Source organism: Eucalyptus grandis, chromosome 5 (genome assembly GCF_016545825.1).
Source record: "Eucalyptus grandis isolate ANBG69807.140 chromosome 5, ASM1654582v1, whole genome shotgun sequence".
In the NCBI taxonomy this organism is placed as follows: domain Eukaryota; kingdom Viridiplantae; phylum Streptophyta; class Magnoliopsida; order Myrtales; family Myrtaceae; genus Eucalyptus; species Eucalyptus grandis.
In genome coordinates, this window is record NC_052616.1 from 47,301,291 (window position 1) to 47,318,017 (window position 16,727).

Genomic DNA, 16,727 nt, shown 5'->3' on the forward strand with positions numbered 1-16,727 from the left:
TGAAGTAACCTTTCATTTATTAATTTTTATAACGATATAAAACGATTATATTTATAAAAATAATTTTAAATTAGGGTTAACGCCACCTAAACCCCAAGTCGGTACACATATGAAAATTTTATCCCAAATTAATATTTTGATTATTAAAAACCACACGTGGGTATACTTATGACAAATTTACCATTCATTAGTTTCTGTTAAATTGGATTAATAGTGTGAAAAATCACAAACTATTATGCCCATGATAAATTGTAAAGGAAAATTCATCATGATGTACCACTTTGAGGGTTGTTTTGATAAATTTGTTACTGATGTACGAATTTAAGATTTTTCATGGTATTAACTATTTAAATTATTACAACCTCCTGCAGTAGCCCAGTTGAATAGATGCTCCTATGATTCTTTGCGAGATGAGAGAAGTTCGAGTCACACGGGATCTTAAGTGCGACGTCGGGGTGGTGGGTCCTTCACTAGCGTCGCCTCAAGGTTTACCCCTCGTTACCCCGGGCCTGTCGGGCTATCCGTGTTGGTATAGTGCGCGGTTCCCTACGTCATCAAAAAAAAAACTATTTAAATTATTCATTTTTCAATTTGGTTGTGGTGGGTTTATGGATTTGCAATTACGTTCAACTTGATCCGAAGCAAAACCCTAAATGGGCCCTCGTGCGTTAAAAGCCCATCTTCACAGCTCCTCCCATGTCCCTCTAAAACTCTCACTGACGAAACCGATCGGAAGAGAGCGCGGGCGCCGGAAGATTCGGAAGAGCCCGGAATCGCTAAACTTTCGGAGCTCCGATCAGCGGCGGCGACCGGTTCCGGTTCCGACGACCGCCGCGAAGGGCCTTGGGGATCGACCTCGAGCGGCGGCGGAGAAGATGCCTCAGGTGAAGATCATCGCCAGGAACTTCATGGACATGGTCGCGGCCCTGCCCGCCATGAAGCTCGACCAGCTCTACCAGAACGCCTTCATCTGCGAGGCGATTCTCAGGTCTCTCTCTCTCGCTCTCGCTCTCTTCAATCGCAATCGTCATTCGGTCCGCCGAGAATGAACTTGAACGAATGAGAGAGATCGTCGGCTTCTGGCTGATCGCAAACACTCAGCTCACTGCATCAGCTCCGATGGAATTGTACTTCAAAACGCCCTTTTTTTGCTGTCATTGCAGACTAGTGAGCATTGAGCATCCTATGCATCGGTGTACACTGTAGAAATAGCGAGTTGAACTTGTATAAAATGAAAGCAATTTCGACACCTGAGGAGGGGGGTTGAGGGTGGCCGATGTGATTTCGTTCTTGTTGCGCTCAGGTCGCTGCCCCCATTGGCGAAGAAGTACGTGATACAGATGCTGTACATCGAAGAGGCAGTGACAACCAAGTCGATCGAGGAGTGGGTCCTTCCGGACGGACTCTCCAAGCATAAAGTCGCGATCGACCGGCTGCTTCAGTTGAGGATCTTCTCTGAGGCTTTCGACAGGTGAAATGGGTCTTCTGTTTGATTTTCTCTTCATGACTGTATATTGCCCCAAGATGAGGATGAGGTCTTGGACGGATTGTATGCTTAGCTTTATATTCCTAGTATTTTTTTCCCTGCCTAGAAATGTTCCTAGTGTAGCAATAGAGAACAGTTGGAGAAGTGGGAAGTTTGACATTCAAATTTATGAGAATTTTAGCTTCCTTGTGATTGAATGGAATTTTTATAGGCCTGCTCATGTTTCATATGTCGAGCTGAAAGGCAAGTAGATTGTGTGACGGTACACCCTTTTTTGGTAAAAATGCCTTCCCCGGTCCTTCCTTTACATCTTTGTAAACCCTACAAACAGATCAAGACGTCTGGGATAAGTAAGTTGGTAACCGTATGCTTCTTCAGTCTGCGGAATAGCAAAATGCTTGTCTGTAGTTACCATATATATGGCTGATCTAATTACCTCATAAGCTGCTCATAATAAATGGCTTCCACTGTATAAGTTTCTGTAGAAAGTTGTTCGAGCAATTTTTAATTCTTCATATCTACAAAGCACGTGATTTCATATAAGCATCTTTTCTTTGCAGTTGTTTGCCTCCTATGTTATTTTGCAAAAAATCTGCATGCACTGGAAACAGAAATTCATTTTGTTTTTCCTTGGATTTTTGCATGTCAATTTACTTGTTTTCTTTATTGTTAAATTTTCTTTGTGCTACATCCTATACCTGTTAACATTAGAAGTGGTTCAGAGATGCATTGCCAATTACCCCTCTCTCGCTCTCTCTCTTTCTCTCTCTGGGTTGTGAGGGTAATCAGAATAAGCATTTGCACTTCGTGGAAATTCAAGAGAGAATTTCGTATTATAAACTTTTTGATTTGTTTTTACTATGTCGGTTTCTGAATTTAAAATTGTAATGGCAGAAGTAGTGGAACCAGCTACAGGCTAAATCCAACCTTTCAGTCTAACCTCCAGAAACACATAACCTGTGGGTAAGTTACAGATTTGTTTGTGGCTTCTATTTCTTTCATTTTTTATTTTTTTAGGATCTGGTGGGATAGAGAGGAACGATGCTTTGTTTGAATTTATCTTGGGTAATATGTAGCTCGGGTTTGCATTGAGACATCAGTATGTTTCAAGATTTTGTCAAGAACTGAGAACTCAACCTTTTGTTAAGTAGCACTTGAAGCCCAATGATAAGATATGATTTTTGTTGTATAGCTTCTGCTGGAATTTTTATTTATCATACATTGCAGAAAATTGAAAAACTTTGCAATGCTTCACAGGTTCTGGATCATCAATTTGACATATACCCTTAAGCATTCATTTTGAATTAAGTCAGACTGATGAAAGCTATCATACATAGATCCTTTTTTGCGTTTTATCTTGTTCCTACCTAATTAAGGATCATATAGTCCCCCTTTTTTGTTGTATATTATCTTTTCTGCCTTTGCCAATCTTAAGAACATGCTATCACATTTATGCTAGCATGTCTCCGCTGCTCATTTTTCTCCTTGCTTCTGTTTTTTTCTCATATTACTGCATCAAATCATGGCTGAAGATGGATAGATACATATAGTACTGATACATATTAATAGATCATCCTGGTAAGGCATATTCATGGCATTAGAATTATTGGGATATCTTCCGTCACCAAGTATTTTTCCTGTAAATTGCCAAATATTGGACTTCAGCTTAGTTCATCAGTTGTTTTTCTTGACACAATCCTTAGTGAATGACTGAAAGTTGAACCATGCAGAGGAGTTTTGCCAAGGGAACCAATGCCATCAAACATCACCGCCAGGCTCCCAAGCTTGGAGGATCTCGCGGCCTTTGCTCTTGAACAATGGGAGGTGAGAATTTTCTTCTTCTTCTTCTTCTTCTTCTTCTTGGGTCTTTCTTCTTACAGATGGCTGCATTGACTCTTCTTAAAGTCTTGCTCATTTGACTGAATTTATCAGTTTAATTAGCCGCCATTGATTGGTTTTGTTACTTCATTTACTTTGCTCTTTCATGAAGCTTCAATTGTGATAAAACAGTGTTTTCTTCTGCAACTTATAAACTCAACCCAAGCTGAAAAGATGACGAATATAAGTCCCTCTATGATGAGAATCTTCCAAAGGGGACTTCTAACTCAGAGGTTGTTTATTTTTCTTCACATATATTATATGTTTGGAGGTCTTTTTGGATGGTTGCAAATCTGGTTGATTGGTGACTGGTCTGTGCCATTTCTACAGGGACAAAGAACCTCCTAGGTTAACTGAGAGTGGCTTCCAGTTCTTGGTACGCATAAAAGAATCATGACCCACTTTTAAGTCTGTTGGCATGTCTGTTGGAATGTCTGTTGGCATTTTCTTTAATAATAGTTGCTTCATGTGAACTGCAGTTGATGGATACAAATGCACAACTATGGTACATCATCAGAGAATACATATCAAATTCTGAGGTATGGTTGTATAATGAATAATATTCATATATGTACAGCCACCTTATTCCTTTTATTTCCTCTGTATGTGACCAGTTAGAATCCTCCTTTTCAAGTCATTCCTTAAAGGTCATGTTCATGAAATAAGAATAACTTGAATTATTGGCTAATTCTAAGAGGATTTTAGCTATTCAATAGCATAAACCATGATTGGCTCTGTAATGACAATCTGAGAGCTCTGCAAAGTAATTGTCTTTTCACTCAACTCTGTTGGTGACTACTTGCATTTGGATATTGCTTGTCCTAGTGGAATTTGTGATCCTAATGTAGTGGGTGTTTGGGCTCCTGAATATTCACATCTTGATCAACATGATTCCAGGAGATGAGCCATTGAGACATATACATCTTCTAGCTTCTTCACAAGTATAGTTGGGGGGTCCATTATTGCAGTGGCAAGTTTAGAGTTTGACTAATTGGAGAGACTAATTTGGAGATAATACCCTCCTTTCTGTGGAAATTCAAAGCAGAAACCTTTCTTGTCTCACCAGCCTCACTGGCTTAAGGGACTGAGAGTGTAATGCTGTCTTGCGGAATCACAAAAGAGTGTAAGGGGGTTTCAACTCGCTTCTCCTGTAATCTCTTCTTCAATGATGTTGAGCTTTAAGTCTGATGTACTTTAAGGCATTACCTACAGCTATAGCTTTTTTTTAGTCTTTCATCGTGGGCCTTTCTTTCTCATGAAAGAGTTATAAAAAGAATTACGATTACTCAAGAATAGGATAGTGCTGTACCCCAATTGTCGACACCATTAGTGTCATTGAGTTTGTCCGTTGGCTTGACAACCTGACATTTTGTTGATTTGTTTTGTCAAAAACACTTTGCTGATGAAATTTCATTCAATAGAGATGACATGTTCATTTATTTGCAGTATCCGCCGCTCTCTTTCTAAATGGAGTCTCAATTTGGTGCAGGAGCGAGATGTAGATTCAGCTGATCTGATTTCATTTCTGCTTGAGCTTAGTTTTCATGCTACAGGAGAGGTACAATAGTTTGCATGTGTTATGTTCATGCACAAAGTTTCACAGGACATAAGTTTTCTATGAGATAAATCTCTTGAGGTTGTGCAATGTTTGCCTGAAAAGCTTTGCTTAGGTGACTCACTATGACTCTGTCGTGCTTGTCAAACGTGTGCTAGGCATATAACATGAATACACTGACTGAAGTCCAGAGGAACACACTGAAGGACCTTGCTGACTTGGGCTTAGTCAAACTTCAACAAGTATGGCAGCTCTTTAGTTCTTTTTTATTGGTGCAAGATGTAGCGCTTGCTTTATAAATAAAACCTTTTAATGGATTTATTGCTACTTTTATGTGTATATTCCCAGGGAAGAAAAGAAAGTTGGTTCATACCAACCAAATTAACTACTAATCTCTCCGTGAGTTTGACTGATTCATCATCTAGAAAAGAGGTATTTCCTTTGCGTATTTGATATGACTGTGGGCACTATGTTTTTGTTCTTTATTTTGCAAACAATAGCTTCTTTGTTGATTCATGAAAAGGTGTAATTACTTTTGTTATTTTTTCTATAAATTAACATTGCACAAACATGCACAACTGAATACCTGTTTTACGACAACCTCTTGAATTGCTAATTGCTATATTGATTGATTAAGTGTTGCTAACAATTCAGGCCAGGTCTCAAGGACAGTAATTGTAAGACATGCTTTTTTCTAGTTGCAAACATTAGACAAACCATGACCTTTTCTTTACCTGCATGTTTTTCTAGCACTTGTGGAAGGGCTTTAAATTTGTCCAAATGCTGCCACTGATCTGTTATGTCTTAGAAAGTTCTATGTTCTCCCTTGAAATTTGAACCACTATTACTTTTGGAAGTTTCATGTGTTCTCCATTGGGACATTACACCTCCAGTATTATGCATGTTATGCTGTTAAAATTTTTAATTTGGTTTGTTCTCTCTGCAGGGATTTGTTGTTGTGGAAACAAATTTTAGGATTTATGCGTACTCGACATCTAAGTTGCATTGTGAAATTCTGCGACTTTTCTCAAGGTATGGTCATAAAAAAGTTGGATTAGGAAATGGAAAGAAACTGGATTTGAGCAAGCATGCAATACATCAAATGAAATTGCACCACTGGTTAATTTTATTCCATATTAATGTTTTTCCTAGTCTGAATCTCTGCCTGCTTTCTTCTTTCCACATTTTCTATTCTGTCTGGTCATGGAACTTTCTGATCTCATTTTGTTCACTATTTGAATTGCGGGGTGTTATATAGGCTGGGAACCTGCAATCTTTCTGGGAAAAGGAATCAATCTTTGTCATCTTTCCTTTACTGGGCCCTGGGGTCAATATGCTTATCTACTGGCCACTATGCAGAAACCCAAATCTTAAATCATGTTTTGTTTGAGGTGTTCATGTGGAGCAGCCAATTGCTCTACTTACTTTAATGTTTTTGGATCCCTTGTGGGCAAATCCAGTGAAGTAAGTCTTGAGTTCAAGATGACAAGCATTAAATTAGTTGTGATTGTCTATCCATTATTACAGGAGAACTTTCTTTTCAAAGCTAAAATCCCGTGCCCACTCTTGCAATACAAGACTGACTTATGTCTGCATGGAATTAACAATAACTGTTTTGGGCAAATATTTGGATTTTTTTTATGGTTCATTTAGAACCTGTCACGATATAATTTTATGCACGTCCTAAATTTGAGAACTTGACAATTGTGTGGGTTTTTTGATAGATGGGAAAGCGAGTAACTTAGTGCCTCTTCAGACACAGTCTCTCATAACTTAGAATCTCTTGAGAATAGATTCAAACTGCACATCTTCTTAGCATGGTGCTAAATGGGTTTAAAGGAATATGAAGATTATATCCTGGCCAATGAGTCCTTAATTGTGAATTAGCAAGGTACAGAATGAACAATTAGATGTTTGCTTGATCCCACAGACACAAAAGCGGTATCCAGAATAGACTTGCCATTTTTATAGTTTGTCATTTGCACACAGTTTTCCTCTCTCTCTCTCTCTCTCTCTCTCTCAATTCATCTGCTCTTTTCTATTGGTCAATTCTCTTTACTTCTCATAATATACCTGATCTCCACCATTTTCTGCATTCTATGAACTTATTTCTGTTTGTTATCAACTGCAGAGGTACTGATAGAATGCTTTTATTGCAGAATTGAGTATCAGCTACCAAACCTTATAGTGGGGGCTATTACTAAAGAAAGCTTGTATAATGCATTTGACAATGGGATCACAGCAGATCAGGTAAGTTTTTGTTGCTTAGTGGGCAACTTTCATTTTTATAAAATTTTGTGTGGACTATAGTGTGAACATAATATTTGTTTCTGTAAGGATTTATTTCCTTCTTAGAGGCCCTATCATTGTGAGCGAATTTGACTGACTTGCAAGGTTCCTGATTTTATGTGCCTGTTTAATTTCATGGAGCTCCTTGCGAAGGTTTGCCTTGTGGATGATTAATATTTAGAAAGAGGCATCTGATGGTGTTATTGAATTACTTGAAATTTAATGCTTTGTGAAAAGCATATTTAGTTTTTGGCCTATTATGGTTACTTGTATTGGGACTATCAATATCTCTTCAATTTTCTGATGATGAGATTTTGCTTTGACATCCATCACATCAGTAATCAGATAGTGCTGTTATACGCACCTGATTTAGATATTATGTCAATATCATTGCTTCAAGAATAGATGCAGGCATAGCGTATTGTGGATGAATGCTTACATAATTGAAGAAAACTACCTGCCATTCATCAAATTTCTTTTTTCATGCTGCAGATTATTTCTTTTCTCCAACAAAATGCGCATCCCCGTGTCGCAGAGAGAGTACCATCTGTTCCCGAAAATGTTACAGATCAGGTACCATCCCTGGTTGACATTACTTTTTTTCCTTCTTTTCTTAAGATAAGTAAACCATTGCATTTCATAAAGTTCAAGCAGGGAAGCACCGGCTGCTCCCCACTACAGGTTTTTATAAAGGTTCAATGACACAGAACAGAATTAATTCACAAGTGCAGTTTGCAAATGCTAACAGTGTTTTGAAAAGTAATTGACTGCTCTAAGCATCAAAGTCCTCATTCCTGTACTTCATCTTACCTATGGCTTTTAGTTCAGCGAGCAACATTAGGTAACTTTTGATAATGAATTGTTTCATTTCTCATCTTGCATGTGGTATAGACAAGCAATCCAAACCATCCTGATTATGAGTTCGGAGTAGTCCATCCTTTATGTTCTTAATCCAGCCAATTAATTCAGGCTCGGTTCTACTTGTTTTCTAACATCACCACGTGGCTAGACATTTGGACTAGACGGACTTAAGAGAGACATTAATTAGAGAGAAGATGGTAGCTAGTCTTATCTTGCAAACAACACAACATACTTCCTTGAATGCTGGTGCTTAATCTCCAGTACCTAGTCCTTTTAAAATTGCATCCCAGGCAATTAACATAAATCGGTTCTCAGGTGTCAGTTACGTCCTGTTCCTATCAGTCATGCCCCCATCCCACAAATGTTGATCACATCTCAGCTATCTGCATTAAAAAAAAAAAAAAAAAAAAAAATTTCACCTTTTAGTAGTTGAACAGAACTAGATTTCTGACTCAGGCAATGAATTGGTTATGTTGCTTCTCAATGAGGTACCTAGATTAAGTGTGTGACGTTTGTATGATGACCACCCATGACTTTGGAAAAACGACTGCTTCAATTTTATTAACTCATAGCTTGTAATCTGTGATTGACACATCAATCCTGGTGTGCTATAGTTGGCAAAGCCATTTCCTATCTGATTTTCCAGGTTTTTGACAGATTAGATTGTGGGAATCTGATCTTAACCGGGTTGAGATGACTCCTGCACATTTCTATGACGAATTTCCTTCTCGGGTAAAAATTGGTGAACTTCAAGTGATATACTCATCTTCCAGTGCCAGGATTATTTTTTATGTTTGGTCTCTCTAATTCTGTAGGATGTCTTTGAGGCTGCCTGTGACTTTGCACGGGAGTACGGTGGTTTGTTGTGGGAGGATTCAAAGAAAATGAGGCTAGTAGTGAAGACAGATGTGCACATGCACATGAGAGAGCATCTTCGCCGCCAGAGGCAATAAGCCAGAACTTTGTTGCTTATACGTCATTGAAGTTTGAGAGTGACATGACATGTGAAGCAATCTAATCCAACGAAGGCCCTGATGGATGTGCTAAAATTATTAGATTGCGGAGATTATACTGTCGCGTCTCAGAATTGTTGATTTTACTCCATTAAGCATGTAAGCTGATGCACTAGATCAGCAAAACTGGGGAGCGATCTTAAAAACAGTTGAAGACGGTTGCCATTTGATGACTCGTGATGATAGGGAAGGGAAACAAGCATACAAATTGTATAACTAGAGCTAGCATAACATCATGAAGCGTGTTTACGTAGGAAACTTTTGAGTCGGCATGTGAAGTTCTGGAGAAGGATAACTTCTTTGATCATGTAAATGAGATTTGAGGATGGTTCTCATAGCAACGGAAGGTGTTGATTGCTGTCATGACATGCGATTGTGTTTAGACCAAGCTGAATGATGTTTAATAGAGCAACAACCATATCCTTTGGCCGGTCTCTATCCTGTGTTTTCTGTTATTGCAAGGTAGCCATCAATGAGCATTTGAATTGATTGAAAAACCAAGACCAGTTAAAAAATGTCATGCACCCCACTTTTGAATAACTTTAGCATGTCATTGACAAAGTTATCGAGTATATAAGCTTTGGAATTGATTGAAAAAATCAATTGCGCACAGCCGAAGAAAATGATTATGAGCCAAGAAATTTATGGGAGAATTACTAAAAAAGTTTTATACCTATTGTAATTGTGTCAATTCAGTTATAAACTTTTTTTTTGGCCAAATTAATTCTGAATCTTTTATAATTGTACCAATTCGGTTCATCCGGCCAGCTCTGACGTGGTTGGCGCTAACGTGGACGCCGGCTAGGGACAGCTGGCTGGCAAACGCTGATGTGGTAATTTTTAAAAAATTTTAAATATTTTTTTGAATTTTTTCTTTTTTTTTCTTTTTTTTCCACTTCTTCTCCTTTCTTTGGCTAGCTGGCGAGGTCGCCTAGCCACGGCGAGGCGGCTATTGCTAGATCTGGCGAGGCCCAACCTCGCCCACCAAGGCCGCCCAAACCATCTGCGCGTGCTTCCTTGCACTCTTCGGCGGCGGCGGCGGTGAGGATCCGTCTCCCCAGACTCACTCCTCACACTCTGGCCCTAGCAACTACGGCAAGCTGGGGTCTCCGGCCGCAAAGCTGGGTACCTCCATGACCTTGCCGAGAATTACAGGAGCGGCACGTTGTCAGGCAAGTCGATTCTCCAGATGAAAGACGAGGCTCTCCTGAGCACGCTAATGAAGGTCAAGGGAATCAGGGTAGGCGAGGTTGGCCATCGCCAGATCTGGCAAGGTTGGGGTTGACCTCACCATCGCTGGGCGAGGCTTGCCTTTGCCAGTGGCCTCGCTAGCCCTTGCCACCGACCGGCCAGAGGAAGGAGAAGAAGGAGAAAAAAAAATTCAAAATTCAAAAAAAAAAATATTTAAAAAATATTTAAAATTTGTTACATCAGCGTTCGCCGATCAGCTGTCCTTGGCCAACGTCCACGTCAGCGCCAACTTGCTAATTTTGGCCGGATGAATTGAATTGGTGCAATTGTAAAAGGTTTAGGATTAAATTAGCCAAAAAAAAAAAAAGTTTATGACTAAATTGACACAATTGCAATAAGTTTAAGACTTTTTTAGTAATTCTCCCGAAATTTATTAGTACTCACTAATCAATGATGTCGGGTTGCCCTTGAATTTAAAACGCAACAAACCACTCTGATTTAGGACCCAGTGTTTAAAGCTTCAGATTACAAAATATTTATGAAAACTCTTAGCAAAGGGCTGCGTTCAACAGCATTCCTCTCCACCCTTGGGGAAGCTTTTGCTGCTTGAGCTTTTCTATACCTTACGGTCATAGTTATTTATAATTGGATAAGGATTCGGCGCAGAAGCTTTGAAGCAAGGAATCGACAGCAAGACGAGAACAGCGTCTATGTTAATCTTTGCTTGGTGCTTACTGGTGTTGTTTAGTAAGACCATAAAACAAAGCACCTTCTCCTTTTTGGCTTTGACGAGAATAAATGTAAGGAATGTCAAAATCATGGTCAAAGAGTTAAACATCAAATTTTCGCTTACCAATAGCGATAAGCTCAGACGTATAAACTCTCAGGGCGCAAAATCACTACTCCCTCCAGTTCAAAAGTAGGTTTCAAGTACTTGAAACCAATTTCATGAAATGCCCACCATAGCATCAGACAGCCAAAGTGGTTCTTAGCATAAAGATCTTCTAAAGAGATACCTGACACTAGCATCAGCCTTTGACCGAATCAATGAAATGGATACTCTCTCCAGGAATGACTTGCCCTTCGATATTTACACAAATGACTGGCAGTATTCATACCGGTCCACAATTAGGGGTAAAATTGTAGAGAGGAAGATCTTATCTCATCACAAATGTAAGGACTTTTGTGCCGAGGTTTGCCCACCGCCATCCCTATTTAAATGACAAGTGTGATAGTATCTAAAAGATACTTCCCAAATACCTCATATACCAGATGCCTCATCAACATAAATCAATAAATTATCTGGTGTTTAAGTTAACCAATCAACAAATAACTCAGTCTTTTCAGTCTGCAGGTACATAAATACTAATTGCTTAAGTGTACATAATCACAGAGAAAAAATTGCAGTAACCAATATAGAGAACCAAGAAGAGAGAAGTCGAGGTGAATCTATTCAGATTTCTTGGAAGTCGCCAATGGTTTCCTCTTCATTCGGCTGAAAGGCCCCACAGTGCAGTCCATAATATACATGTAAATGACCTGGCTCCAAGATTTATATGCATCAAACCCCTCATAATACTCTGGTGCAATCTCCTTCACCTTATGAAGTTTGTTTCCTGGAATCCTAGGGAAATCATGGTGCTCATTGTGGTATCCCACGCTCCATGTCATAAGATTCAGGGGACCATAGTAGGAATATGTCTCTTGGTCTGGCTTGAAAACGTAGTGTTCTGAGATGAAGTGACCAGCCATTGGGTGCAATCCACCCCCAACAAATGTAGAAAGGATCAAATAAGCAAAAGACTTCCAACCCCAGTAATAAACCATGGACACATCGAGGGACACCTGAATGACTAAATTGGCAAACTCCCAAATACCAGGAGGTTTAGGTTTGAGAAACAGAGGTCGCAGAGCATAGAAGAAGAGTTGTAAGACTACCCATATGGATTTCGTGAAAGCATTTCTCACAAGATAGGCTTCAGCAAGGCTCGGAATGTCCATATCTATCCCATCAACTCCCTGGTAGCGATGGTGCTCCAGGTGATACTTTTGGAAGGTTACAGACATGGGAACACCAATGGGGAGATTAGCGAATATTCCAAGCCAGCGGTTGTATACCGGAGTTGAGAATGCGAGATTGTGGCTGAGTTCATGGATGGCTAGAAAGAGATTGTGGTTGAGAAAAGAGCCAAAGAAATAGGAGATAACCAGAATCTTTAGCCACCCTGCATCATGGAGCAAAGTAGCGGTTCCTAGCTGTAGCAGCACTGCAACAGTAATCTGCACAAAATGATAAAGACAATATATGAGACGATCAAAGTTAAAAGACACAGCTGACATATATTGCACGAATTGGCACATTACTCCTAAGCGTATGCATTAAGGTGCTCTCAACAAGTCACATTCACCAAAACATCTTAAAAGCGACCACCTTTCCACAAATCAGGATAATGTAGATTCGCAAATGTTCTCCAGTGGTTTCTGATGCATACGCAATTGCAAGAAAAGAAATAACAATATCACTGAAGTTACCAAAGACCAGTTATTTAAATTTTCCATTCAGGGCAACAAAGGGCGAATGAGTTCATCTCATTATGCAACGCTGAATCACCAAAAAAAAAAAACAAGGAGAGACAGTTCACACCCCCTTAAGAAATTACGAGATAAAATGAATCGTGGATAAGCTTGCGCTGCGCAATCAGCAATGGAGGAGCAAAAAGCCTAATTGAATTAGCCCTTTCAAATAAAATGAAAAATGGAAGAGAAACCCCTAACCAAGTAAAATCAAGGTTAATATGCCAATAGAAGGCTAAAAGCTAGAAAAAGAACTCTTTTCCATTTCTTCACAAGAAAGCAACAATGGAAAACATGCCAATCGAGATCTACAAAAGGGGAAGACCCACAAGGGAATCCCGCTGAGGAATCTCTTCAAACATTTAAATAGGCCCCGAATCGCCGCACCTACTTCGGACTAGGTGGATTCGGATGGCGACATCGTATCCACTCATAATTACGCACGAACGCAGCAAAACCAAAGAGAAAGATCCCACTGTAGCTCAGATCGAGACGGACACCAACACGAGAATAAGAGCAAATCATCACTAAAGAGACAATGCAAATGCAATGCAACGCAAGCGAAACCAACCCACGAGGGGGACACTAAACCCACACAAAGACTCCCATTCCCCGGACGAATCAAGAACTGCCCACTTCCACGAGACCCGAACCCACCAAGAAAACCGAGTCAAGCAGTAATTTTGACGGGGAAAGGGCCGACCTTGAGGAAGGCCCAGGGGTCGGGGCCGAAGAGCTGCTTGATCTGAGGGTACTGAGAGAGGATCTGACGCCGCCGCGAGGTGTGGGGCTCGTCGGTGTAGGACCAGAAGAAGTCCGTCGCCATCACGCCGTCTTCGTGATCCTCCATCGCCACCACCATCTCTCCCCCTCTCCTCCTCTCTTCCTCTCTCTCTCTCTCTGGGTTTTGGGATAGCGTTTTGTCGTCTGGTGATATCTTTTTATGCTGTTTCCGCCATTTCAGCTGCCGCGTTGGTCCCCCAAAATAGAAAAACAGGAAAAGAGAAAGTAAAAAGGGAAGAAAGAACTCCAGGTATGCAAATGAGCGAAAAAACGGACGTTGTTTTATGCAGTGACTCGTGAGGACCAATCAAATTTCAAAGCCGGCCTCCATGTTCTCTCTCTCTCTCTCTTACTCGGTTTGACAGTTTGTGCAGGCTGCTTTTAGCTGGATCCACTTGCCCTCAGCAGCAACAAACCGTGCAGCAAACATGGGGGGAACGTTAGAATCCATCAAAAGTTCAAAACTAGGGGTCGGCATTTCAACCGCTTGGATCGAGAAACGCTGAGATCGGCCGATTTTGGGTAGTTCTAGATGGCGCCGATCCAGTTCCATAAAATTAAAACCGGTGATTTTCGGTTTGGTTCCATGCTCATGGGTGGGAATTAGATTGCCCGGAGCGATTTATATTTGTTTATTTGTTTATTTGTTTATTTCTTAAATAATTAGTGTGTAGACCTAAACCCTATTCTCCTCTCACGCCTCAGCTTATTTCATATGATGAAGTGAATCTTTATTTATTTTATATTGTTGCACCGATTCATAAAACTTGCCCATTTTGTCAATTGTATATTTCTTTGTTTTAGTTTCTTTGTTAATTCACCAATTTTACTTTCCTTACTTACTTGGGCTGAGTCCGTCATTGATGGAAAATAATCCATTGAATCTTCCTCCTTTTTTCGAGCTAGCCCCTACAATCATGGGCTTGTAATCTCTGTCTTCTTTGCAAATCTTGGATGAAATCCCAGTTTTGAATTGCGACATGGATTAACAATTCAATTAATCCAAAACTTTTGGCCAAGATATATGAATCCATCGATTCTATTGGATTGGCCAGGAATCGGATGAGATTGATCCCAAGGCCAAGTGGTTCGGTTTCTAATTCCTGGGTTGGAACAGACTAAACTGGAAAACAATCACCTCTAATCAAAACTAGACCTGTCAAAATGGATTATATGCCAATTTCTCAACCTACATTTGATAGGTCGAGTTGTTATATGAATCAATTATATTTGATAAATGAGTCGTAAATGAGTTTAAAATGACAAAACTCAAGATAATATGAATATTGAATGAGTTTACAATTAACTTAAACCCAACCTGCCTCTATAACTCTGTCTTTACTCTCTGTCCCCTCACTCAATCTCGAGCTCGCTCTCTCTCCATGCTTTTACCTTGGTTTAGCTATGATTTATCTTACCGGGTTAAGTATATAAGTGTTTTAGCAATATGAGATGGGTATAAGTTAATACAAAATAGGTCAAAATGGGTTAAGATATGTTAATTTGGGTCTGACCATTTTCGGCTTGACCATCCCATCTAATGAGTCTAACTAGAACTTTTGATCATGTAGGCCCAAATATTGCCATGCCATGAATTCGAGTTGGGTCCTGTCGGAGTATATCAATTTCCGGCCGAAAATAATATTTCAAATTTAATCGAAGGATTACTTATGAACTTTTTTTTTTTGGGTTAAATACCTCTTCATTATACGTCGAGGCAAAACCCCGAATGTAATTGGCCAGATTGCCCCTCCTCGCGAAATCAACTTAGCTTCTTACTTTGGGTTCAAGTGGTTTCGCTTTTAGTTAATAATTGAACACCCTGAGTGGGCAAATGAATTTATGACTGATAACTTTTTGAAAAATGATAGTTTCTAAATAAGAAGGCTTGTGGAGATGCAAGGTTGTTCTCAAGAACAACAGTCGGGTTTCTATTTGGTACTTTCATAAAGATTTCATTTATTTCGTAAAAAATAAATGATTAATTTTTTTTTTCTAAAAACTATCTCTTGTATCTCATACATACAAAAAGGAATAAATTTGTAAAATATTTTCATCGTCAACGAAAATTTGGAGATATAAATTATTGTTGATAATGAAAATATTTCTCATTAACTAATTATTTCAACTAATACAAATGACTATTTTTAGAAAATATTTTTCAAATAATGTATCGACAAAAGTGACTATTTAAAAAAAAAGAAAAAGAAAAGAAAATATTCACACGAAATAATGTACCATTACTGGTTGCGGACATTGTTCTTGTTTTAACAAAGTTGCTGGAGGGCAACCGCTCTTCAGCCGTCCACGGTCGATGCTGTTTTCAGTAATCACTTATCATAGTCCGTAAGATTTTAGTTTAGATTCCTTTATTTTCACGATTAACCGAAGTTACAACATCCTCGATAATCTAACATTTCTATCATTATTGGTCGCAGTCTCGCAGACATTTCTCCTTGCTGAGCAAAGATTTTGTCAACGGGTGTGTCATGGATAATAATTAAGTAATTGATTGAGGAAATTTTATTATTTTCAATGCATTGATTTTTCTCATGATATCCATAATAAGTACTTTCACAATTGAATTATCTAAATAAAATGCCCAAGACACTCATTAACAGTAAAAATAAAGAAACATTCAGAGTTAAATGATAAGACGGATATCTATGATAATACTTTTTTACCCATAGCTTCCTTTTATATTCTCGGCGAAATTGATTGCATTTGACAACCCAAAAAGAAAAGTAAAACTGCATAAATTGAAGAAAAGTCTTCAGTCTCCTGAAGAGGAGGACGGTGTTTATTCAACAGGACTAACAACATGTTTAATTAAAGTACATACCTTGAAAATCAACGTGGATGGAGCTTTCTTGAATGGTGCAACGAAAGGGGTGGTCTCGGGGGTCCTCAGAAATGACGGAGGCGCTCTACTGGATGGTTTTACCATGAAATTTTCGTCTTTGTCGCCGATTCAGATGGAAATTTTGGCTCTGATTGAAGCTCTGAAGCGGTTTGAGCCGAGGAGAGACAGAGGGATATGGAGATTGAGAGCTAGTGGACGAACTTAAGGGAAAACACATGTAGTGGGAGCTGGAGA

The 16,727-nt window shown here is 39.3% G+C and overlaps 2 protein-coding genes across 4 annotated transcripts; one reads left to right on the forward strand and one right to left on the reverse strand.

The window, feature by feature from the left end:
• The first annotated feature begins 718 nt into the window (after positions 1-718).
• Positions 719-9,518, forward strand: LOC104445290 (general transcription and DNA repair factor IIH subunit TFB2). 3 transcript variants are annotated; one of them, XM_039313140.1, is made up of 15 exons: positions 719-988; positions 1,304-1,471; positions 2,384-2,449; positions 3,217-3,310; positions 3,497-3,597; positions 3,695-3,740; positions 3,844-3,903; positions 4,854-4,922; positions 5,078-5,161; positions 5,268-5,351; positions 5,866-5,951; positions 7,079-7,169; positions 7,701-7,781; positions 8,727-8,801; positions 8,885-9,518. In XM_039313140.1, the coding sequence occupies exons 1-15, from the start codon at positions 876-878 to the stop codon at positions 9,020-9,022; spliced, it is 1,356 nt and encodes a 451-aa protein (XP_039169074.1). In that variant the 5' UTR covers positions 719-875; the 3' UTR covers positions 9,023-9,518. The 3 variants fall into 3 exon arrangements, with proteins under 3 accessions (XP_039169074.1, XP_010057432.2, XP_010057431.2); XM_010059130.3 differs by having other exon boundaries at positions 2,381-2,449; positions 8,716-8,801; positions 8,885-9,027; XM_010059129.3 differs by having other exon boundaries at positions 721-988; positions 2,381-2,449.
• Positions 9,519-11,510: 1,992 nt separating this feature from the next.
• LOC104445178 (sphingolipid delta(4)-desaturase DES1-like) lies at positions 11,511-13,917 on the reverse strand. Its single transcript, XM_010059005.3, has 2 exons — positions 13,551-13,917; positions 11,511-12,553 (listed from the first exon to the last, which is right to left on the reverse strand). Exons 1-2 carry the CDS (start codon positions 13,707-13,709, stop codon positions 11,723-11,725), a joined length of 990 nt encoding a protein of 329 aa, XP_010057307.2. The 5' UTR covers positions 13,710-13,917; the 3' UTR covers positions 11,511-11,722.
• Between the last annotated feature and the right edge of the window lie 2,810 nt (positions 13,918-16,727).

Coding starts and splice junctions, on each gene's coding strand:
- LOC104445290 (XM_010059129.3), top strand. CDS start 876: ATGCCTCAGGTGAAGATCATCGCCAGGAACTTCATGGACATGGTCGCG. Junction 3,311..3,496: donor TTGCTCTTGAACAATGGGAG/GTGAGAATTTTC, acceptor GTGATAAAACAG/TGTTTTCTTCTGCAACTTAT. Junction 8,802..8,884: donor ATGACGAATTTCCTTCTCGG/GTAAAAATTGGT, acceptor CTAATTCTGTAG/GATGTCTTTGAGGCTGCCTG.
- LOC104445178 (XM_010059005.3), bottom strand. CDS start 13,709: ATGGTGGTGGCGATGGAGGATCACGAAGACGGCGTGATGGCGACGGAC. Junction 12,554..13,550: donor ACCCCTGGGCCTTCCTCAAG/GTCGGCCCTTTC, acceptor CATTTTGTGCAG/ATTACTGTTGCAGTGCTGCT.